The sequence below is a fragment of the Theropithecus gelada genome, chromosome 1 (assembly GCF_003255815.1).
Source record: "Theropithecus gelada isolate Dixy chromosome 1, Tgel_1.0, whole genome shotgun sequence".
Taxonomy (NCBI): Eukaryota; Metazoa; Chordata; class Mammalia; order Primates; family Cercopithecidae; genus Theropithecus; species Theropithecus gelada.
In genome coordinates, this window is record NC_037668.1 from 82,708,342 (window position 1) to 82,732,871 (window position 24,530).

General features: G+C 51.4%; 1 protein-coding gene across 2 annotated transcripts; it reads right to left on the reverse strand.

The window, feature by feature from the left end:
- Nucleotides 1–959: 959 nt before the first annotated feature.
- TTC22 (tetratricopeptide repeat domain 22) lies at nucleotides 960–23,617 on the reverse strand. 2 transcript variants are annotated; one of them, XM_025403456.1, is made up of 7 exons: nucleotides 22,483–23,617; nucleotides 8,554–8,609; nucleotides 8,224–8,339; nucleotides 7,468–7,586; nucleotides 6,495–6,656; nucleotides 2,769–2,921; nucleotides 960–2,236 (listed from the first exon to the last, which is right to left on the reverse strand). In XM_025403456.1, exons 1-7 carry the CDS (start codon nucleotides 23,047–23,049, stop codon nucleotides 1,700–1,702), a joined length of 1,710 nt encoding a protein of 569 aa, XP_025259241.1. In that variant the 5' UTR covers nucleotides 23,050–23,617; the 3' UTR covers nucleotides 960–1,699. The 2 variants fall into 2 exon arrangements, with proteins under 2 accessions (XP_025259241.1, XP_025259249.1); XM_025403464.1 differs by lacking the exons at nucleotides 960–2,236; nucleotides 2,769–2,921 and adding an exon at nucleotides 6,089–6,154.
- Nucleotides 23,618–24,530: the final 913 nt, after the last annotated feature.

Consider the following 24,530-nt stretch of genomic DNA (forward strand, 5'->3'; position numbering starts at 1 on the left):
CTTAGGGTGGCCTTACTGCCAGATTTCACAGGTACCTGGAATGCCACCATTAGTGTTGAAACACTGTCCCAGTGGATATCAGAGTGACCCATGTAACAAGTGACACACAAACCTTTAACATATAAACACTGAATACTTTAGAGTTGATTAGTTTATTAGTATTTTTCCAAACCTGAAGAATGGTGAAAGTAAGTTTGTGGTAAAAAGTGTGAAAGTAAGTGTGGGGAAAACAGTAAGTATGGCTTTGGGCAAGCCGTTTCCCTTCTATGGCTCTCAGTTTTCCCATCTGCACAATGAGGGGGGTGCACTGTGCAATCTCTAAGACACTGAATTTCAGTCTGTTCTCTACCCATCAGTGGATATATGAGATGCAATGCAGGGGTGCTGGTCTGTCCCTGGTAATGAGTGAGGATATGAGCAAAGCAGTGAGTACAGCCTGGAATTTCAGCTACTCGGGGGGCCGAGGTATGAGAATCGCTTGAACTTAGGAGGCTGAGGTTTCAGTGAGCTGAGATCTGGCCACTGCACTCCAGCCTGGGCAACAGAGTGAGACTCTGTCTCCAAAAAAAAAAAAAAAAAAAAAAAAAATTCTATGACTATGATTCTAAGAGTGTAAAATTCCAAGATTTTCTTTAGAATTAGTAGAATAGTCAAGATTGGGGGCAGGGCAAGGCGTGGTGGCTCACACTGTAATCCCACCACTTTGGGAGGCTGAGGCAAGAGGATCCCTTGAGGTCAGGAGTTTGAGACTAGCCTGACCAACATGGTGAAACCCCGTCTCTACTAAAAATACAAAATTAGCCAGGCGTGGTGGTGCACGCCTGTAATCCCAGTTACTTGGGAGGCTGAGGCAGGAGAATCGCTTGAACCCAGGAGGCGGAGGTTGCAGTGAGCAGAGATCGTGCCATTGCACTCCAGCCTGGGCAACAAGAGCAAAACTCTGTCTCAAAAAAAAAAAAAAAAAAAAAAAAAGACGGGGGGCAGATTGCACCTCCTAAAGGGTGGGGCCCCTAGTTCCCCCAAGAGCAGGGAAGTCAAGTGAATGTTCTGTTGATGGGCTCTATTCAGAGCATTTGGGAGGCCTTTCAGGCCAAGTTGACCAAGGAGGAGGCCTGCTGGAAAAGTGGCAGAGAGGTAGGAATGAGCCTGGAGGGCCAGGCTTAGGCTAGGGCGCTGTTCCATAACTCACTAGCAGTGCAGTCTTGACCTCTGCTTTAGCCAGGGCTTTTCTGGCTGCAGGAGCTCAGACCCCACTCCAGTCAACTAAAGTAAAGGGGACTTTCACATAAGGATAGAGTGAAGCCCACGGGAGTCCAAAGACAGGCACGCAGGCCTGAGGGACTGAGTCCCTGGACTAGAAAACAGACACACTGAGGTAACTGTCTTCTGTTTCTCTCAGGAGCCTCACAACCATCTTATTTTACCTGTATGTCTAGAAAATTCTGTCCCTCAATTGGCAGCTTCCCAGTGTTTTCTCACCTCTGCTCCCAGCCTCTTCTGCTCTCAGGCCCTCCAGTCTGGGTGGGCATTTCAAACCGCCCGGGTGTCGCAACATCCCCATTCACAATTCCCGACAGAGAATCGAACTGGCTCCGCTCCCAGGCCAGCCTAAGGCAGGGGGTCCGTCCAGACCTGGTCCCACCAGCTGGGCGGGGCCTGCGCAGGGTGTCCGAGAGCCTCCGGCCTGGGCACCCGCATCCTAAAAGGAGACAGCCCGGCGGTCCCGCGGCGCACTGGCGCCCTCGCCCTCGCGCTCCATAGTCTCAAAGAGCAGCCGCACCAGCGCCAGCCGTCCCTGGGCCACCAGGGCCCGGGCCAGACCCAGCACCTCGTCTGTGTGCCCGCGCCACACGCGCTGCAGCTCCTGGCGCAGGCGCGCCGCAGGGTACTTGTCCTGGGCGCGGCGTAGCCAGGCGTCCACCTCGCGGCCCAGCTCGCCGTCGCTCAGCTGTGCCTGGCTCCACTGCGCCAGCAGCGCCTCGAGCAGGCAGCCGAAGCCCTCGGTGTGGCTGGAGCCCGCGTCGTCCAGCTCCACCGCGCGCTTGAAGCAGGCCGCCGCGTTGGCGTCCTCGCCCTTGATGCGCAGGCACTTGCCGCGCAGCAGCTGCAGCTCGGGCAGCGTGGCACCCAGCTCCGACTCGCCCGCCTTGGCCAGGAACACCAGCGCCTGGTTCAGCGCCGCCTCGTCCACCGCCAGCAGCTCCTGCACTGCGTCCACGCCCATGTAGTAGTAGACCTGGGGTGGGGGACACGCCCTTCACTGCAGGCCCGGCTCCATGCTCATTCCCGCCCCACGCTTGCTTAAAAAAATATTCCATTCCTTCACTCATTCCCACCCTGTCTCCATCGACAATTATTAATCACACGTTTTATTCCTGCTCCTCTAGGAAAAGAGTACCCCGATTCCAGTTCCAGCCCCTTCACATCTAGCCATGTAACCTGGAGTGAGTCAATCTCTGGATCTCGGTTTTCTTGTATCTAAAATTATGATATTGTCACTTCTTGGTAAACATTCCCTGAACACAGAGAATAGATATCTTCTAGATCAAGAATAATGCCCACACTTCCTGAGTGCTTAGGAAGAGCCAGGCCTTGTTCTAAATGCTGTACACACATCTTATTCAATCCCCACCATGGCTGGAGGAGATGGGTACTGTTATGAGGGAGTGCAACGTTTTCCTCTGCATCCTGGCCTAGCCCTGGCCTAGCCTGGCAAGGAGTAAACAGATTCTTGCTCAGCTATTGGCTAAGCCAAGAGACTGCCTTACCTGGCCGATGTCCAGGTACGCCTTGAAGCCTGGGCACACCCTGACCACTTCCTCTAGGTCAGCCTTGGCACAGGCCAGGTGGTTCCTGTCAGGCATGCCCCCGAGACCCATCTTGGCCCGCTCCAGGTCATGCAGGTAGGCTCTGATGTGGATCTGCCAACAGAGAGCCAGCTTAGGAAAGATGATCCAGGCAAGGGCCTCTGCCCTACTCTGTTCTAAATGAACCCAGTCTTTTTTTTTTTAACAGCAGCCAGGGAGGTTCTGTGTTGCAGTAGAAAGACCCTCAGGCTGGGACCCAGGAGTCCTAGGTCCTAGCCTTGGACCAACTTGGGCTAGCCACACCCTCTTTCTGGTCCTTAGTTTCCCTGTCTGTGCAATGAGTGAATGAGTTTCCCTCTCTGTGCAATGAGTGATGAAGTAAGAGTCCCTTACTCATTCAACAGATATGTATTGAGAGCCCACCATGTGCCAGTTCCTATGTTGGGTACAGGAGGTACCGTGGTAACAAGATAGATGAGGTTCCCGCTCCGGCAGAACTTAACATTCCAGTAGGGGAGGCGGTCAATAGTAAACAGTACTATTTCAAGTGGTAAGTGCTATGACAAAATAAACATGACAATGGGATAGAGATGACTGGGGTGGATTATTTTAGGTAGGATGGCAGCACCAATTTTGGGAGAGTTTATGTCAACAAGCAGTTTGGGAAGAATGGCAGGTAGCCCCAACTGACAAGCATCACATTACAAATGATCTCAGACCCTTGCTTTCCTTAATTCCTCAATTTTCCTCACACTTAAGAGCATTTACAAAGTGTGGAGGTTTAGGAGGGGTGGGTTTGGGTTGGGTAGGAGGAAGCGAGGGAAAGGGGGCTATTGTTGTTGAAGGTATTAATGCTTTATAGTCATCAGAAGGGCTTTGGTTATAAGACAGCATCATGGAGGCAGGGGGAGATAAACCTCTGGCTTTCGGGTCAGTTGGACTAGGGTTTGAATTTCAGTCCTTCCCTCAACCCCTAGCTATTAGCCATGTCATCTGGAGGGAGTTCCACAACTCTATGAACCTGAACCTCATTTCTATATCTGAAAAATTAGTTCATGAATAGCTTCCTGGGGGAATTACCATGATGTCTGAAAGAACATATTCTAGTCAGGAGCTAGCATATGGAAGGTGCTCAGTTCATTCATTCGTTCAGCAAATATTCATTAAGAGCCTCCTCTGTGCCAGCCACTGTTCCAGGCATTGAGAATGCAGTAGACAACAAAACCACAAAAATCCCTGCCCTCAAGTAGCTTATATGTTTTGGGGGAGAGAGAAAATAAACATGATAAAGATGTAAATAGTGTGTAGGGGAGTGATTAATGCTAAGAAAACTAAACCAGGAAAGGAAAACATAAAACGTTGGCGGTGGCGACGTGTGGTGGCTCACACCTATAATCCCAGCACTTTGGGAGGCTGTGACTGGAGGATTGCTTGAGCCCAGGAATTTGAAACCAGCTTGGGCAACATAGGCAGAACCCTGTGTCTACAACAAATAGTTTTTAAAAAATTAGCTGGGCGGGTGTGGTGGTGCACACCTGTGGTCCCAGCTACTTGGGAGGCTGAGGTGGGAGGATCACTTGATCCCAGGAGTTCAAGGCTGCAGTGAGCCATGATCACGCCACTGCACTCCAGCCTGGGTGACAGAGTGAGACCTTATCTCTAGAAGAATTTTAAAAATAAATAAATTAATATATTTATATAAATATATATAAATAATATAAATATATATATAAAATTAAATGTTGCATGGCTTTGATATTTTCAATTAGATGGCCACTAGAAGACCTGTAGGAAGTGAGGGAGGAAGCCAATCAGATATCTGGGAGAAGAGCATTCCAGGCAGAGGCCCTGGCCAGTAGGGTTGGAAGACTGAGAGAGGCATGAACAGAGGGAGGTGGGGTAGAGAGCTCATGGGGCCAGGGCCATGCTTATGGGCCGCAGCATGGACTGAGGCTTTTACACAGATAATGTGAGTTCCCTCCTCCTCACCGTCTCTTCTCCACCATCCTGTGCTCCTCTGGTCATCTGAGTGACCTTTGGCACCACAGAGAGGCCAGGATCATAAGACACCAGATGGTGATGGAGGGAGGAGAGTAAAATTGGAGTTTCTGATTATTGAATGCAGTTCTTTGGGGAAGTTCCCTGCCTCCCTGGTTATATGTGGCCTCATATGTAGGATGGCACATGTCTGGCCTCTCTCACAGGATTCTTGTGAGCATTAAATCAGATCACGAATATGAAAGTGCTTGATGAAATGCAGAATTTTATAGAAATATTTTATTATTTACTATTATGGTTAATATTATTATCTATAATAATAACCACATCCATGACAGTGAAGGAATTTCACTCCTGCCTCGTACCTGCTGGCAAAGTAATTAAGCCACTGAGACCAAGACTGGGAGAGGATTTGCCACTAGGTCATGTGGATGGTAGTGGAGAAGAAGAGGGGATGGGGGGACTCTTCGGCTTGCAGTGAAGTTAACTTGGAGCTCCGAGTCTGCTTCCTCAAGCACATGGGCTTTGTGTGGGCTCTAGGGGGCGGGTCTGGGACCGGTGCAGGAAGCTAGCGGGAGACAGCACTCAACTAAGTGTGTAACTTGCAGACCTAAATGACTATGCAGTGGACTGCCTCAAGAGACAGTGAGATAATTCAAAAATATGCCTAATATTAAATTAGTAGCAGTCAGTCTCTTATGAAATCTTACTGTGTGCTTGATGCTGAGTTTTACATACAAAATCTAATGTAATTCTCATAACAACTCTATGAGACATATTATCATCTACAGATAAAGAAACTGAGGCTCAGAATCTGGGCAAGAGTATTTTGCCAAAGGTCCCATAGCACGTGGTGTTGTGGGATTTGAATCAAGGCTGTCTGTGTTCAGAGCCAGAGCTCTGATCCACTATATTAAATGACCTCTACTGGCTTTCAGAGAAGCACCTCCTATGTCCAAGGCACTGTGCTTTAGATGCTACCTCACTGCATCTGTTGACAACATTTTAAGGAAAGTGTTCTTATTTATATCTTACAGATTTGGGAACTGAGATTTGGGGGGTGGTAAGTGGCTTGCCACAAGTTCCACAAGGTAGAGAAGCCAAATTTCAACTCTGGTCAGTCTGATTCCACCTGTGCCAATCCAGAAGAGGCTGGGGGCTCACTGACCAGGCATTGTAGAAGGGATTCCTGCAGTGAGTGGAGGCTTCTGCATTCTTTCACTCAAAAACCTTACAGGGCTGGGTGTAGTGGCTCACACCTGGAATCCCAGCACTTTGGGAGGTCAAGGTGGGAGGACTGCTTGAGCCCAGGAGTTTGAGATCAGCCTGGGCAACATATGAGACCTCATCTCTACTAAACAAAACAAAAATTAGCTGGGTGCGGTGGTGTGCCCCTGTAGTCCCAGCTACTTGGGAGGCTGAGGTGGGAGGATTGCTTGAGCTTAGGAGGTCTAGGCTGCAGTGAGCCATGGTGGCACCACCATACTCCAGTTGGGTGACAGAGTGAGACCCTGTCTCAAAACAAACAAAAAGCTGTATAGAACCCAACTGTGTTTTTTGATGGCTCCTAAGCTCCCTTCCACCATGAGGACTCCCTGACCCTTGGGCCCTGGCAACAGGGTCTTGGCCTATGGCCCTTGTTCTCTGATTCCCAGTGGCAGGGTGAGGTGGTGCAGGAAGTTGACCCACCTTGGCCCTTGTGCAGTACGCCTGCCAGTTGAGCTCTGGATCTTGTAGGACATCCAGGGCCATGTTACAGGTTCCAATGGCCATATCCTGCTTTCCTAGGAAGTAGAAGATTTTGGCCAGGCGATTCAGGATGGGAGGCTGGTTCTTGGCGATCTCGATGGCCTAGGTAAGGGAGGAGTGCAAAAGCAAACCACTTGCTTGGTCGTTAGCCAGAGCTGGCTAAACAGTGCTGAACCACAGAAACCCCATTTCTGGATACATCCATATCAACACGGTGCCCTTTACCCATATCCACCCTTATCCACCTGCCAGTAAGTTGTCATATCATAGAACCCAACACCTTGGGGCACAACCCATTGGCACTCAACTCCTGAGAGCCCGGCCCATGACCACATCACCTGTCACATCCAATAAAGCCTTCTAGACCCCAGTCAGACCCCTCCTTCCCAGTGTATGCTCCCCCATCTTCCCGGGGCAGGTGAGAGGAAGGGCCAGAGGCAACCCTCATCCCCCAACCTTACAAAGTATAGGGTTTTTACCTGGGTGATAGCACTTACCCCCACTATTGTCATTGACTGCTTCCTGTTGTAAGTGACTTACCTTAGGGTCACACAGCCTATAGGCAGGACTGGCAAGGAGACCCCAGCTAAACTCGTCATTCTACTCTGCCACTGGGGGTGGGGAGGTAGGGAACTCCTGGCAGAGGGAGTACTGTGAATGGAGGCCTCAAGGGAAAAAGTCTAAGGGTCTGTTTCAAGGCTGGAGAAATGGGCTGGGGCCAGATTTGGTATGGGGAGGGTCTCTTTTGTTTTGAATGAAGAGAGGATGGAGAGCAAGGTCTGGAGTAAGTGTACTTCCTGGGTGGACCACGCGGTGGGGACTGATACCCAGAGAAGCCTGGGTTCTGGGTGGAGAGGCTGGGGTGCCAGGCTCCTTTTCAGTTTAGAGGGTGGGTGTGGCTGGGGGCACGTACCTTGCCGAAGCAGTCCAGAGGGTCGGTCCCCGAGTACCCGCAGTCATGGACGCCCATGGGGGTGGTGGAGAAGGTGTCATTCCGCTCCAGCAGCATCCCGAGGTAGCACCAGGCCAGGGCTGGGGGTGAAGGGTGGGAGAGGGTCTCTAGGAAGCAGCAGGGTGGAGAGAGGGAAGGGGCCATCTCCATCTTAGGTGTTGCCCATGAAGACAAAGCAACGGACAGTAGTGTGAGATCACTGAGGGCAACTTGCCAGGGACAGAGAGAAACAAAGGTGGAGAGAGGGGCCATGTGAGGGGTTAGTGAACCCGTTTTAGTGCTTATTCTGTGTTCAGTGTGTCATCAGGGGGAACTCATTTCAGGTATGTAGGTCTCTTCTGACTTCAGCTCTCACCAGCTCTGGTGGTTCTAGTCCCTGTTCTTGCTCTCTGGCCCTGCAAAAAAATGACTCAACTCCTCTTCAACGGAGGCTTCAATCTTCTGACAATAAATAATTGGAAACAGGGGAAACTACCTCTCACCCTCCAGGTCACGAGCTGCAGACGGGAAGCCTGCAGTCACAGTGACTTGTAGTTGGCATGTTCACTTGGGCAAGGTATGTGGGCTCCTTGAGGTGCACAGATGAGTGTAGGGGACAGAGCGAAGGAGGAAGAAACAGGAACCAAGAGGGGGAGGTAGTGCCAGAGGTGGGTGCAATGCCAGCAGGCTGGTGGCGGGGGACAGAGGCTGCTGTCCCACCCATCCCCGGGCCCCTACCTTGGTGGCGGGGGTCCTCAGACTTGAGCACTTGCCGGAGCAGAGCCAACGTGCGGTTGAAGGCGGGCAGCCTCTTCTGCTCCTCACTGCCCAGCTCCAGGAAGATACCATCTAGCCTGTGGCCGAGAAGGAGATGTGGTTGGGTGGCACCCCCTCCCAGCTGTCCTGTGTGCTGCCAGCCCTGCCCAGGCCCGTGGTGGTGGTGGTGGGGTTTGAGGAGCCCTTTCCAGCAGGATGGACCCAGCCACCTTTGCCCTTACCCTGCTGGCTGGGTACCAGGCCACACCTCTCCCTCCACCATCCCGTACCCCTGCCACCTTCTTGCCTGACCTGATGTAGAGTGTTGCCATGGTGAAATACCAGCCCCTTTTCTCCTCCATCGGGATCTAGGAAAACAGAGAACAGCCCTCGCTGCCATTACTGAGGTACTCTGGCCGTTGTTCATAGACTCCCACACTTGCTGAACCCCAAGAAGCAGCAGGCACAGTGGGAAGGGCTTTGACCTTAAACACCCTTGATTACAGTCCTGGCTCTGCCCGTGACTGGCTGGGTGGCCTTGGGCAAGTCACTTCACTTCTCTGACTACAGAGGCTTTGTGAGGGCCCCCAGTGAGGTGCCTATCCTAGAGCAGGTGTGGTAAGCATTTCCTCCCACACCCTCCACAGGCTCCCCAACCCCAGGGCACATACCCCACTGCTCACCCTCTCCTCCACGCCCACCTGCCTCTCCCTTTGGTGCCATCCCTGCAGTCTTTACCTTCCTGAGAAAGCCCCTTTGGGCATGTTAAGTGAGCCCAGCTCAGCTGAAGCCCAAGACCCCCCTGAACTGTTTTGCCATTATTATTCCTGCCAACCTTGCTGTGCGACTTGGGCACCAGATAAAATATTTATGCTGTTATTTATGGGAGTAGCTGCTCCGGCTTCGGGAAGGAATTTTAATGAAAACCAATAAAACCCCCAGTGCATATCAGCAGCTCTCCCTCAGGCTCCAGCCCCTCCCTCCACATTCATCTCCCGTCCGATCTGGAGGCTTCACTCTGCACTCGCCACCCCCACTGTGGCCTCCTCAGCTGTAGGGGAGGGGGGTCCATCTTCTCTCTACCCCCATCCCCAGCAGCTGGGGTGAATGCATTTGTCAGCACCTATGGCATAAGGCCCTGCGTTGGGTGCTCTGGGAATGTGGCACTGAATGGGACCTGCACCCTCACCCGAACGCACTCACAACCTGGCAGTGGAAGCAGACCCAGGCTTCAATAATAGGATGCAGCTCAGTGCCTACATGTGCCAGGATCCTGACACCCATCTTCTCCATCTCACAACAAACCTATCAAGTAGCTGTTATCCCCATTTTATAGAGGAACATATTGAAGCTCAGAGAGATAAAGTGATTTGCCTAAGGTCACACAGCTTTTGAGTGCCAGAGCTGGGATCCGGTCCCCGTTTATCAGCTTCCAAAGCCCATGCTTGCTTCCCCACACCGGGTTGCCAGTAGCTGTGGTATGAAGCCAGGTCTGATCGAGGCCATGAGAGTGGTACAGAGGGAGTGCGGGGGATGGGCGGGCCACTCCCAGTTGGGGGATGAGGGCTTAAGGAGGGTCTTGGGTCACATTGGCACTTCAGAGGGTGGGCTCCAGATGGAGAGCTCCCATGAGCAGAGGCCTGGAGACGTTAGGGATGGGGAGCTGATGGGTGTGCAGCACAGAGTGTGTGAATGGGGACCCGGGGGACCAATGCTAGCAGGTTAGGCTGTGGCTGCTCCAGGGACACCTTGGATGAATTTGGAGGGAGGAAGAAAGCGAGGGGTCCTTATGAGTCAGATCCCACCAACTGGTATGACTGCCCTTCAGGACAGGGTCTGGAACCCAGGTCCCAGTCAGACCACCCAGAAGCGGTCCCACTAATTGCATTTCTCAGTCAATATTCCTGAGTAGCTTCTCTGTGTGGCTCTCGGCTGGGCAATAAAGACAGGAGACAGAAGGCAGGTCCCACATTTAGGGACTCTGGGTCCTGCAGGAAAGCCAGACCCAAAGACACAATTAGAGTAGAAGGAACACGGGGGCTATGGGAGCCCGGGGAGGTATCCTATACAATCCAAGGACTTCCCCATGGTTTTCCAGAGGAGGAGGTACTAGGGCAGGGTCCTCAAGGACAAGTAGGAATCACTCAGGTGGATACAGTGAGAAAAGGCAATCTAGGAGGATGGGACATCAAGTGCAAAAGCTCAGAGAAGAGCGAGCCAGGTGTGCTGGGGTCTGCCTGCAGCCCAAGGACTGGAACCCTGATAGTAAGGGGTGAAGGGAAGAGCCAGCAGGGGCATAATCAGGAGGGGCTTCTGAGTGCCAGGGTCAGGACTTGGAGCTCATCTGCAAGGTAGTGGGGAGCTATAGAAGGAGAGAGAGCTGGGGGGTTGGGCACAGTGGCTCATGCCTATAATCCCAGCACTTTGGGAAGCTGAGGCAGGAGGATCTCTGGAGCCCAGCAGCAGTTCAAGACCAGCCTGTGCAACATAGTGAGACCCTGTCTCCTCAAAAATCAAAATCAAAATAGCCAGGCACAGCGGTGCACATTTATAGTCACAGCTGCTCTAAAGCCTGAAATGGGAGGATTACTTGAGCCCAGGAGTTTAAGGCTGCAGTGAGCTATGATAGCACCTCTGCACTCCAGTCTGGGCAAAAAAGTGAGACCTTGTCTCAAAAAAAAAAAAAAAAAAAAAAAAAAAGAGGCTAGAGCTCAGGAATGCCAAAATCTGATTGATGTGTGCTTTTACATTTGTATCATCTTGAAAGGTAATACTGTTACTTAGGTGGGAATAAGCAAAAAGGCAGGGACAGGACTCTGGATACCCTTATCTGCTTTACTTACACTGGACCTGGGAAGGAAGAAGGAGACTGGGATTTATGGAGCACCTAGTGTGGGCCAAATTGGCATGATGTGTCAAAACCTGACCACGCGAAGGATCAGGGGCACGTGGTGCCTCAGGCTTCCTGGCTGCTTCTGCTTCTGCTTCTGCTTCTGCTTCTGCTTCTCCTTCTCCTTCTTCTCCTTCTTCTTCTTCTTTTGAGATGGAGTCTTGCTGTGTCACCCAGGCTGGAGTGCAGTGACGTAATCTCGGCTCACTGCAACATCTGCCTCCTGAGTTCAAGCTATTCTGCCTCAGCCTCCCGAGTAGCTGGGATTACAGGTGCCTGCCACCATACCCGACTAGTTTTTGTATTTTTAGTAGAGATGGGGTTTCGCTATGTTGGCCAGGCTGGTCTCGAATTCCTGACCTCAAGTGATCTGCCCACCTTGACCTCCCAAAGTGCTGGGATTACAGGCGTGAACCACCGTGCCCGGCCCCCTGGCTGCTTCTATGTGAGTGATCCCATGACCTCTGGTCCCTCACCTGCTTTGTGGTTGGCTCGACTGAGTCATGGTGGGGAGAAAGAGAACCCACTCTCCCTTCCTTGCTCCTGGCGAGGGAGCCTAGCATCCAGCAAGAACAGGTGTAGTAGACTTGGGGGGTGGGAATGTGAAGAGCTGAGGCTCGTGTGCCTGGCAGGCCTGGTCATATGAGATGGGTGACCTTGGGGGATGAGTTACCCCTGGCAGGTTATGTCCTTATCTGCAAAGGAGGATAATCATATGGGCTTCTCAGGAGTTGTGAGGGCAGTGCCTGGCCCAGAGTAGATGTCTGTTCCCTTCCTCCTGGTCTGGGTAGAGCTGAGAGCTGAGTGGGATTAGGGTTCTCTAGGAGGTTGCTTCGTCTGCTGTGGCATGTTTCAGTGCCCGATGAGGCAACATGGTCTTTGGCCCTGGAATCTGGAGCCATCCTGGGGCACCCTGCTATCCTGTCCCCACTATGCTCCCAGGACCTCAGGATCTCCAGTCCCCTATTGGGTCCCAGGCACCTTTCTTGCCTCCACAGGTCCCCAGTGTTGGAGACTAATGTGTTGTCCTCAGGGCTTTCCCAGCCACTCTCTTGCTTGGTATTCAAGTGGCAAGAAATTAAATTATGTGTCCAAACCACACTTAGTACATGATAGAGCTGGGGCTTAGACTCATGCCTCCATGATTCTATTCTTAAGCCTTGTCCACAACACTCAGTTATCCTGATCAATCTCCTTACTAGATATCCGAGGACACCGAGAAGAGAGAGGCGAGGTGGCTTACCTAAGGTTCCACACTAGTTAGCAACAGAGCTTACAATCCAGTGGTTTCACCACCACTCTGCGTGCTGTTGAGTATTACTGATTAATTCAAGAGACTGGTTACGGTTTTCACTAAGCAAGCAATACCACCACCTGGTGGCAGTATGCCTGAATTGCAGGGGCAACTCCTAAGGGTCAACTCTCCTCCCCTTCAACTTGATGACTAAAATTGATTTTCAAAAAAGTAGCTAGTTGGGTGACATCTGTGTGACAAATCCCTAAAGTTGTCCTTCATCAGATCCAGCTTAAGAGCCGCATTTGCAGGAGGGCTTGTGGGGTTGCAGATGGGGTCAGTGGATATGGAACAGAGTTAATACAATACACAGATCTAGTCAGAAGCCTCACTGTGCCTGGGCTTTACTCCTCTATCCCTGTGGTGAAGCTGGTGTTGGATGTTCACTCTGTGCTGCAATTCTGGCTCTAAAATAGACTGTCTGTCTCCCTCTCTTTTTTTTTTTTTTAGACGGAGTTTCGCTCTTGTTGCCCAGGCTAGAGGCCAATGGCGCAATCTTGGCTCACCACAACCTCCACCTCCAGGTTTAAGCCATTCTCCTGCCTCAGCCTCCCAAGTAGCTGGGATTACAGGCATGTGCCACCATGCCCAGCTAATTTTGTATTTTTAGTAGAGACGGGGTTTCTCCACGTTGGTAAGGCCAGTCTTGAACCCCCAACTTCAGGTGATCTGCCTGCCTCGGCCTCCCAAACTGCTGGATTACAGGCTTGAGCCACTGTGTTCGGCCTTGGACTGTCTCTTTAAAAATCCTTCTGGTTGTAACTTAAGCAGTAACTGAAGCAGCCGCTGAAGCTGTTACCAGGGGCAACCTGGCAAGCCATAGTGCGTTAAATTAAATTAAGCAGGCTTGTGACTGCCCCCTCCCCTCTTGGAGAAGGGAGGGGGCATTCCACCTCTATCCTGGAGAATAAAGTTGCTGTGAAACCTCTTATGGCTGCAAGGAATTCAGTTACAGAGTTTACGACTCCCAGAGGCAAGGTGTTTGGAGGCAGCCTGGGAGGGGGCTCACAGGACTTCTGCCAAAAGAAGAGTATTTACGGTGAACCTGCCTGGGGTAGGTGGCCTCCGGTCAGGACACCCCCCCCCCTTTCTTTCATTTGGTCCTTATCACAATCCCATGGGCTGGGGATTCCGTGGTCTATGAGAGAGGCTGGCCAGCGTGTGAGTCCAGGCTTTGTGCTGGAGGAGCTTACATTAGGCTGCTGTTCTGTGGCAGATTCATGGGAGGGAACTAGGCGAGGCCCATGCTGACCCTAAAATGAAATTTGTAGACCCTGGTACAAGCTGAAGGTGAGAGAGACAGATCTCAGGTGAGGTGTTCTCAGCACACTTCCTAGCTCTTCTGAGGCCCTCGCTATTACTTTCCTTATATTAGGGATGGGGAAACCGAAGCAGAGACCTGCCTATTTGACCTGGTACTTCAGGCCAGGTCTCTCTGACTTCAATGCTCTTCCCACAAGATCCAGCTGCAAGGAGCTGCTGTTTGTACGGTGTTTACCGTTTACAAAGGGCTTTCACACAGATTCCATGTGATCCTCAGAACAGCCTCATGGAATGTAAAGGGAGTATCATTACCCTCTTCATACAGCTGGGAAGACTGAGGCAAGATGCTATGTTCAGAGTCACATGTCCAGTGTGACAGCCTTGACTGAAACCTGGAGATGATGCTCTTTTGCTATACTAATAATAGCAACTTTTGAACAGTTACTATGCACCAGGCACTTCATTTACATGTGTTACCCCATTAGGCTTTCTCAAGGGTTACCTATGGGGTAAGGATTGTTATTCTCCCAAGTTTACAGATAAGGCAACTGTGGAACAGAGTGGTTAAGGCATGCACCCAGAGTGACACAGCTAGCAGGTAGTAGGGCTGAGAAGTCTGCGACTTAGCTCCAGAGTCTTTGCCTCCAACTACCTTAGACAAGTGGTTCTCAAAGTGTGGCCCTCGGTCCAGCAACATCAGCAGCATCACCTGGGAATTTGATAGAAATGCAAATTCTTGACCCACTGAATCTAAAACCCTGGGGGTGGGAGCCCAGCAATCTGTGTTTTAACAGGCCCCCTACTGCATGCTGAAGTTTGAGAACCATTGCACGAGGCTCTCACTGTACTACCCTAAGGTGGAGCAAAAATGGGCTAGAAAATTTCTCTCTTTTTTAGTGAGTAAAAGGTCAGAAATTGTGATCCTCAGGGAAGCCTGAAGATCGAAGCTCCTGTGGGCTGGGTGAGTAAGCAACAAAGGTTAGTGACCTGGCAGAAACTGCAGGAAATGGTAGGATTAGGATAAGCCATTACCAGAGCAGGTATGTCTTAACTCGGGTCGGGTACAAGGTTCAGTGTCCCATTTACTTCAAAAGACAGCCCTGAAAGAAGGAAATGTTGGGGAGCTTGGCTATTTTAAGTTATTCCAATAGAAGATCTTTCACTACACCAACGACTTACAATATATATGGATTTGAATAGGCTATACAGAGACCTTGCTGGTTCTTAAAGAAAATATTTGCCTTGTATTTTGAACTTTGCCCCTGATGATGGGCTGTCCTCTGGATTCAGAGTCAGTTCCTGAAAGCTGACTAATTTTCTTTCTGGGGAGGAGGAATGACAAACAGGAAAGAACATTTCTCTAGTGTCACTGGGCTCCTCAGTGCATCATGGCACTGGGTTCTCACAGCAGCCTTAGAAGGTGTAATGCATCTTCCTCCTTTTACAGATCAGGAAACAGAGACTACAGAAAAAGCCACCAGCCCAGCCCCATAGCCCAGGGCAGAAGTGCCAGGATTCAAGTTCAGATCTGCCTTCCTCCAATGCCCCTGTTGTTTCCACCTCATCCTGCTGACTCCGTGAAGGCTGACACTGCAGAAATAAAAGTCACAAGGTGGCAGGCCTGTGGATATGTCCTTCCTGCACAACTGGAATGTCCTCTGTGATGACACAGAACAGCCTTTCTGCTCCTGCACACCGAGCCCCGCCCCACCTGGCCCCAGCCTGCCGCCTGTGGGCCATGTACAAGACAGGCAGGGAAGAGGGTTGCTGTTCCCCACACCCAGCTGCAGGTGGTGATGCTCTTGTGCTCCTGCCTTGTCAGGTGTGGGGAGGAAACAGAGGTTGAGATTGGAGTCCCACCCCTGCCTCTCACTCCTCTAGGGGTCCTGGAGAGCCCGCTAGCATGGCTCAGCTTCTACATCTGCAAACAGGGGTGACCCCACGTGGGCTGCCTGCATGAACAGGCATGTTGGCTGGGGTGATATGTGCACAGGTGGAGGGAATTTGGGATTTGAGTGTTATGCCATGGAAGCAAATATGTGGCCCTGTCTTGGGCTCCCTGGACAGTTCCCTGTGGATTTTAAGCTTTGAGCAGCTCCCTGTTGGTCAAAGCTCCTTTCTGGTCCTAGGTCTGTCATGCAAACACAGGCCCTGTCAGTTTTGCTCTGTGCTGGATCCCAGACTTGCTGGACTGTGTTGAGCCACTTCTCTGTTTCACTATCCCTAGTGAGAGGGCAATTCCCTGTCTGGTCCAGCGTCCAAATCCAACTCTAGCACCGGCAGTAGCTAAGTGGGTCTGCAGGAGTCTCTTACCCTCTGCAGTAACAACAGTGATGCCTGAATTTTCTCAGCTCCTCCCGTGGGTCTGTGCGGTGCTGCACTCTAACATACATCATCTTTTCTCCTGCAAAAGAGGTGGTTGGGCCAGATGATGCTTAAAGCAGTTTTGGCTCTGGGCTTCTGTATCTGTGAGGAGGAGGACACCCAGTTCTTAAACTTCCCAGCCAAGTGGGGAGAGAAGCCAGTAACAAACTTAGAGGGCACTGACATGCAAACGTGAGCACCCCAAGGCCACAGAAGGTTGAAGCCAGACCCTTAGGAAAGCTGTCCATCCTCCTGGGCTTTGATGTCCCATAGTCTTGAGTTTAGTTCCTGCCAGCCACATGTGCCCCTGGGCAAGTCACAACACCTCTCTGAGCCTTAGTTTGCTGTCTGTAGAATGGGGTTAATAACAATGTGGATTTGCCAGCATTTCTGTGAGGATCAAATGAGATAATCGATGAAAAGCACTTGTGTGCACAGTGCCTGGGATATCATCCAGCTTCATCTACCTCTTCTTGTAGCTGAACCAAATCAAACCACTCAGAATTGTGGAGTCGTGTGTGTGTGTATGTGTGTGTGTGTGTGCGGGTGTGCGTCTGTGAACACGCATGCATGCCAGAGATCCTAGGCTTGCTGACCTCTGACACTCTCTTGGGCCTTCCTGCCAGGTCCCCACCCCGCTGGGCGCAGTGATGGATTGGAATGCCCACACCTTTGTTTGTGAGGCTGGCCGCCTCCCTCCCCAGCTGCCTCAGCTGGCTGGTGAAGTGTGGACAGCCCCGCAGGCACTGGGTCAACCTGGGCAAGTCCCTTCCCCTCCCTGAGCCTGTTATGCCTGGGGTGTGAGGGGGAATCACAGCACCTGGCAGTGTGTCTGTGAGGTTTGAATAAAATTAAAATGCGCGAAGGCAGGTAAAATCCTGAGCTCAGTGCCCGGTGCACAGACACCATTGCAGGTGTGGTTCCTGTCATCACTCAGGGCCTGCCTTGGTGTGTGTGACTGCATGTGTGTGTTAAGGCACCAGTGTTTTGGGAAAAGGAGAAGAAAATAACATAACTGAGTTGGCTTGGGACAGGGATTTTTTTTTTTTCTCTTAGACAGTAAGTTCAAGTTACCTTATTTTAAAAAATAGGGATTTTAAAGACAAAATCCAGATATTCGACTAAATTAAACAATGGCTGCAAACTCCCCTTGGTGTTCAGCTCTACGTCAGACATTGAGGAGGGTGGATGGGGAAGAGAGAGAAAAGCCCAAGACAGAATGCCCACACTCTAGGGGCAAGACAGAAACCACATGGGGGTAAACCAGAGGCTGGAAGGCTCTGTTGAAGAGCAGTGGCGAAGTGCTGTGGGCCAGAGCAGGCAGGGAGAAGCCCCAGGCAGGACCTCACGTGCTTCTGCCTGGTGGTCTTCATGTTCTCTCAATCCTCACAGCAACCATGTGAGGTTCATGTTAGAACCCCATTTTACGGAGAAGGAAACTGAGGCTCAGAGGAATAAAGAATTGCCTGTAGCCAGCTAGTGATGGAGGCAGAATTCTCATCTGGTCTAACTCCAAAGCTTGTGCTCTTAATAGCTACTCAATCTAGAGATTTGCCACTGACAGTCCATCTGTGAGTGTATATGTGTGTGAGAGATGGCGTGTGTAGACTTTCCAGTCTCTGGACATGTGTGTATATTTACAGGGGTGATGGGAGGAGGAGGGAAGTGATCAAAGCCATCTGTCTTCTCATATTTTTTTTGTAATTTAAGAAAGAGAAATGTGGCTGGGTGCGGTGGCTCACCCCTATAATCCCAGCACTTTGGGAGGTGGAGGCAGGTGGATCACCTGAGATCAGGAGTTCAAGACCAGCCTGGGCAACATGGTGAAAACCAGTCTCTACAAAAATACAAAAATTAGCTGGGCATGATGACAGGTGCCTGCAATCCCAGCTACTTGGGAGGCTGAGGCGGGATAATTGCTTGAACCCGGGAGGTGGAGGTTGCACTGAGCTGAGATCATGTCATTGTACTCCAGACTCAGTCTGAAAGAAAGAAAGAAAGAAAGAAAGAAAGAAAGAAAGAAAGAAAGAANAAGGAAGGAAGAAAGAAAGAAAGAAAGAAAGAAAGAAAGAAAGAAAGAAAGAAAGAAAGAAAGAAAGAAAGAAAGAAAGAGAGAGAGAGAGAGAGAGAGAGGGAGGGAGGGAGGGAGGGAGGGAGGGAGGGAGGGAAGGAAAGGGGAGGGAATGAAGAGCAAAGAAGGGAAGTCACAGAAACAAACCCCCTCCTATACAAACACTGATTATTTTTGGATTATGGGCTGAATGATTAACTTTTATAACGTTTTCTTGTATAATTTGTTATTATTATTTTGTAGTTTAGGTTAGCAGATGAGCAGCTGTTCACAGTTCTTCAGCAGCTCTTTGTCCTTTGAGCTCCAGAGGCTCTTCCCCACCTGGGAGAGTCCCAGCCCCACAAAGATGGAAAATCTCTCACTGCAGGGGGTCCCTCCTCCTCCTCCTCCTCCTCCTCCTCTTCTGGTCTGACTTTGACTTCACCTTCTACCTCATCCTTCCCAGTCTCTGGACACATGGCAACCCACCCACCTCCTCTCTCTCCATACTCCTCTGCCTTAGATTTCCAGGAGTACACCTGTGAGGGGTCTCCCCTCACCATCCTGCTAGCCATCTGCATTATACCCCACTTCTCTGAACTCTCCAGAAAGAGCAAAGACTTTGCAGTCAACCAGGGTGGCATGGATTTAACTGCCATTTACTAGCTCTGTGACCCTGGGCAAGCTTCATTCCTTGCCCCAGTTCAGCCAGCACTCAAGCCCCTCTGCTTTGCAGGCTCCACCACGGGGCCTTTGCACGCACCTATTGCCCCTGCTGGGTGTGTCCCCACTCATTCCCGCCTGGGAACTCCTGCTGAAGGGGCGTGTTCCCTCTGACTCAGTCACTCCCACTCTATCCACAGGGCCCAGACTTTCCAGGTCCCTGTTGATACCAAGCTTCGGTCCCCATATCCCCAGAGTGTACTTTCACTGTCAGCCCCTGGGGCCCTGTTTTGGGTTCAGAAAGTGTGACCTCTGGGTGTACAGTACTTAGAGATAATTGCCAATGACACAGGCCTGTGATGAATGCCTGTGTTCTCAGCCAGCAGTAGACATGTCTCTGATTTGTCCCTTGGCTCCCACTCCCAGAAGAGGGGCTCAGGTAAGCATAGTTAATGAAGAAGCAAATGTTTGCTTCTCCTTTTGTTCAAGGGCCTCTTAAAGGCAGGGACTTCTTAAAAACAGAGTCTGGCACACAGTAGGTATTCAATAAATGTTAAAATGCTCAATAAATACCTCTCAGACATGCACAGAATTTTCCAGTTTATGGGCATTTTTACTCCCATCGTTTGTTGCATAATACCAATAAAACTGGAGCTGATCAATGTTTATGAAGCGGGAACTCAGGCAAGTGACAAGAGATGACGAGGGACTTGTCCACAGCCACACAGCAAAATAATAACAGAACTAGGTGCTCAGAACCAAACCTCTGGACTCTAAAATGATGCAACCATCATTAGTGTCATCCTGTCTGTAACTATTTCTTGAGCACCTACTCTGTGCCAGGTGCTTCAGAAGCATGTCATCTAATCTTCAGATGATAAATGGGGTCTCCAAATCCCAAACTCTCTCTGGAGGTTTGTGTAGGGGGCTGACCACAGCTGCTCTATGCAGAACTGTGGGGCAGCTGCTGGGCCACGCCCCAGGACACAGCACAGAGCTGGCAGCCACACCCCCGTGAAGCAATAGGCTCCCTCCCTGGAGTGCTGGGCATCCTGCTTAGCACTTTCTCATCTGGATGTTCACTCACTGGGGAGTCCCCACTGTAGCCGTGTTCCCAGAGAGGGAAGAGCCAGCCTCTGTTTGATAGCTACCCCGGAATCACTGCTTTCCTGCTCACCTCCTCCAGGAAGACTTCCCCCAGTGAATGGCCTCCTAAGAGCAGGAAAGTGCCTCAGAGACCGTGTAGCCCCTGCTTCCCGCACCCATTTTACAGATGAAGAAACCAAAGCCCAGGGAGGAGAAGGCCCCACTGTGGGTAGTGTTGCAGCTGAGACAAGAACCTAGGCCTCCTGGCTCCTAGCCCAGGGCTCTTCAGGCCCCTCTCTGCTGCCATGACCTGCTGCCATGACCACACTCAACACATCAATGTTGGCTGTGCCTTCCACTGAGGGTAGCCTGGCATTCAGGGCCACAGGCTCAGGATTGAAACAAGAGACTTGGGTTCTTGTTGACCTCATGCAATCAGTGGTCATGTCTACACTCAGCTTAAGAGCAGAGGAAGCTCTCCCAGCCAGGGAGAGGGAGGGGTCATCTGTGACCCTGCTCATCCCTGTGCAGGCTTTTTCTAGGTGCTTTACAAATATTAACTGTTAATTATGACATCAACCAAGTGAAGGATGTCCCTATTTTACAGATGACAAAGCCTATGACATATGTAACATTACTATCTCCATCTTACAGAGAAGGAAAAGGAGATTGGTGGTGCTAAGCACTGATTTGAAGTGAGTGAGCATGGGGGAGCTGGAATTTGGACCCAGACCATCTGACTCAGAGTCAACTCTCTTAACCCCTACCCTGCATGCTGTCCTTAAGTCAGGTCCATGCCCTCCAACCTGTACTTTCTGAGGTCTTGACTCTCACATCTTCTCTTACAGAAGCCATGAACATTCATGGAAAAGGCACTGAGGGGAGTGTGCAGAGCCTTTGTGAAGGGAGTTGTGCTACCCATGTGTGAAGGCTTGTTATTTACATATCACAAATCTAAAATATTATAAAACATAATTGTTAGCAGCTCAACCCTGTCTGTGCTGTGCCTTCATGGAACCCCTCTGAACCGTGGTTTCCTATTCTGTAAAAGAGAATAATGCTCTACCACATCATTTGTCTGTCATTCAGTACAGGCTGCCTCTGAGATAGCCCCAGTGATCCCCACTTCCAGGTATTCATGTCTTTGTGTAATCCTCCCCTTTGAGTGTGGGCTGAACCTGTGACTTGCTTCTAATGAGCAGAAAATAGCAAAAGTGGTGAAATGTCCATGTGGCAAGGAAAAGAGGGAAGCCATTGGCAGGAGCCAGTGAGGAACTGAATCCTGCCAACAGCATGTAAGTGAGCTTGGAAGAAGATCCCCCTAGTCAGGCAAGCCTTCAGATGAGACCACAGCCCGAGGGCACTGAGTGAAGCCATGCCTGGATTCCTGACTCACAAAAACTGGGCCATAATATATACTTAATATTTTAAGTTGCTAAATTTTGGGGGTATTTGTTATGCAGCAGTAGATAATATACCTAGTATTTGCCTATTGAGTGCTAGGCCCTATGCTGCACATATATCCATTCATTTATTAGATACATTTATTGAGTGCCACTGTGTGCCAGGTGCTGTGCCGGTGTGTATTGGGTTTACAGTGGTAAACCAGACAGACATTGTCCTCACTCTCAGAGACCTCACGGTTAAGCTGGAGGCTGGGAAACGGACAGTGTGAGCAGTGCTATGGGAGCCCAGAGGAAGCGCTGACCCAGCCTGAGGAGTTAGTGGAGGCTTCCTAGAGGAGGAGATGTCTGAGACCAACCCGAGACTAAAGACAACCTTCTAGGCAAAGGTGGAGCCAAAGGGCACCCCAGGAAGAGGCTGAGAAAGGGACAAGGTGAGCTGTAAGGAGATCTGGCCCATGGAGGAACAAGGGGAAGTAGAGTGTGGCAAAGTGACACACAGTGGCTTGGAAGGGGGAACGTGGCAGAGGAAGGACAGAGAGGTAGATCATGGAGGATGTTAAATACCCATCAAAGAGCCTAGGAATTATCTACCAGGCAGTGGGGACATGGCCCGCGAGATGGAGCACCACCACACTGGCAGCAGATGGGAAGATGAGGCAGAAGGGTCAAGCTGGAGGGCAGGACCCCAAGGATGGGTGACAGCTGCTACACTGGTGCATGCAAGAAGGTATGGAAGCTGGGCTGGCAGAGGAAGGCTGGAGAAGTGTGGAGAGACCTCAGAGGTAACAGGAGGTTGAAGGGACAAGATTTGGGGACTGAATGGATGGGGATGGAAGTGAGCGGGAGAGAAGAGGTGGGAATGTGCCCAAGTTTCTGGCAGGATGCGTGATTGTGCCTTTTACTTAGGTGGATGTGCACAGGCGCAGGAACAGGCACTTGCTGGGAGGAGCAAGGTAAGAAGGATGAATTGCCCAGGTTGGGCTTGTGCTGTTTCCAAAATAGAGGCTTGGGCAGGCAGTCCTACTAGGAAGCGGTTCCACTCCTTAGACTAGGAGAGGGCTACAGGCGTGGCTGGGGCAGGCCGGGGATGCACATTGGACAGGCATTTGGGAGACCGAAGAACCGGGGTTGAGGGAGAGTCAAGGGTACCGGAGCATCTCTGCAGACAGAAGGGACCATGGTCACAGTCCTCCCAGCGGGAGGTAGGGAGACAGGGGTCACCCACCTGCTGCCCGTAGCCCAGCGCCTTGTCGTAGAGCGCGATGCCTGCCGCCAGCCCCCGCGCACGCTCCTCTGGGCTGGCGCAGCCCACGTCGAAGCCGTGCGCGTAGCCCTGCTCGGCCAGGCAGCGAGCGGCGCGGAGCTGGGGGTCCCCGGCGGCTTCGGGCTCCTCCGCCAGGCCCATGAGGCCGGCCAGCCGCGCGGCGCACGCCTCCTCCTCTTCCTCCTGGCCCAGCCGCCCGTACACGTGTGCCAGATTGGCCCAGGCGTTGAGGTTGCCCGGGTGCTCGCGGGTCACCTCGAGGAAGCACTCGCGGGCCTCGTCCAGCTCTTCCAGGTAGAATGCGAAAGCGCCCAGGAGGTGACGCACGGCGGGGCGCTGCGGGGCGGCCGCCAGCTCGAGCTCCTGCCGCAGACCCTCCCGCTGCAGCTTCATGTCCCGGGCGCGCTGCGGGGCCGGCGAGTGCGGCTCGAAGTTCAACTGCATCTCCAGGTGAAAGTGGCCCGGCAGGTAGTCCAGGTCGTCGATGAGGGAGTCTAGGTCATCGGCCACAGCCTCCGGCTCCGCCATGGCTGCCCCCTCTGCTTCCCTGGCCTTGCCCTTGTGCCTGAGGCTGCGGAGGGCAGCGGATGGGGGCGTCCCCCGAGCGAGCGCCGTGCGGGAGGCGAAGGGCAGCCGGCAGAGGCCCGGGGCCCGGCAGCCTCTCGGTCTCAGGGCGCCTCCCGCAGGTGGGTGGGCCCGAGGAGTGCCCTGTGGGTGTTTCCGCTTTCGCTGCTCAGCTGCTTCTAGACGCTGACATTGCACAACCAGGTGTGCCAGAAAAAGAAGCGCATTGTCAAATACGAGGCGTGCAAACTTCGGTGCAAAGCAAAAGGAGTGTTTTTACTCTGCTAAGCAGGGAGGAAACTGAGGCTCAGAGGAGAAAACAGACTCAGAGGAGGAACAGAACTTGCCCAGATCACAGAACTGGGCGTACCCAAGTAGGTAGGCCTGGAACCCCAGGTTGCTGAAGGCCGGGCCCTTCCTCCAGGGGCGCTCCTCCGCCCTGTCTGCTTGAGCTGAGTCAGGACTGGCCAGTCTAGCTGCGGCAGCCACCCTCACTCCTGCCGCTGTCGCATCCTGTCCGCAGGTCCTCAGTGCTCTTCCTCTGAATGGAACCTGCCACCTCCCTCCTCTCTTTTTTGACCATTATTTATGAGGCTTCCTACGTGGAATTTCTCTGCGCCCTCTCTGCTCCGCAGTGAGCTCCTGTGCAAAGACTATGGGCTGCATGTGCTGGTTCTAATCCTGCTTCTCCAACCCTAATAAAGTATGACCTGCCACACTTTCATCACCTGTGACATGAGGATGACAATCCTTCCCATTTATCAGGTAAGCCTGATAAATGGCCACTCTGGATAAATGTTAGCTCCCACTCCTCCAGCTTGGTTCCCATCCCATCCTGCACCCCACCTGTGGTCCCAGTTTTCTTGCTTTGGCCAGTGTTCCTCCCAGGTCTAGAGTGGTCCCCTAACCCCTAGCCTGGAGGCTGGCTGGCAGTACTCCCTGCTGCAGGGGCCAGTTCCTCCCGCTCTTCCGTCCACCTGGGCCTGGTTCCTGCCATCCCTGTTGTTTCATCTTGATAGACAGATTAAAAATATATACAGGTGAAATATAGTTGGAGTATCTCTAAAGATATAGATGTAAATATTTACATTTCATGTAGATGAAATATCTATATATTTCAAGATGAAGCAACAGAGACCAGCATTTCAAAAGAGGAAATAGAGCCAATTAGGAAACTTGAAAAAAATTTGACATTAGCAAAAAAAAAAAAAAAAAAAAAAGTTAAATTAAAACAACATCCTGGTGCTATGTTTCACCTGTTGATTTTTAAATATAAAATTAATTTTAATAATTTTTAATTGGAAATTTTGCTATAAATTGCTGGTGATCCTGTGATGAAACTTGTTCTCTTACCTGCTTGAGAGTATCAGGGATGGATTCACAGAGGGTTTGGCTTTGAAAAAAAAAATTGCAGGCTGGGCGCAGTGGCTCACCCCTGTAATCCC

What these genes read in the sequence shown, in the direction of transcription:
- TTC22 (XM_025403456.1), bottom strand. Translation starts at nt 23,049, where the DNA reads ATGGCGGAGCCGGAGGCTGTGGCCGATGACCTAGACTCCCTCATCGAC. An exon ending in CGCTGGGCTACGGGCAGCAG is followed by an intron (nt 8,610 to 22,482) that starts GTGGGTGACCCC and finishes CTGTTTTCCTAG; the next exon opens with ATCCCGATGGAGGAGAAAAG. An exon ending in CTCTGGACTGCTTCGGCAAG is followed by an intron (nt 6,657 to 7,467) that starts GTACGTGCCCCC and finishes TCCCTTACCTAG; the next exon opens with GCCATCGAGATCGCCAAGAA.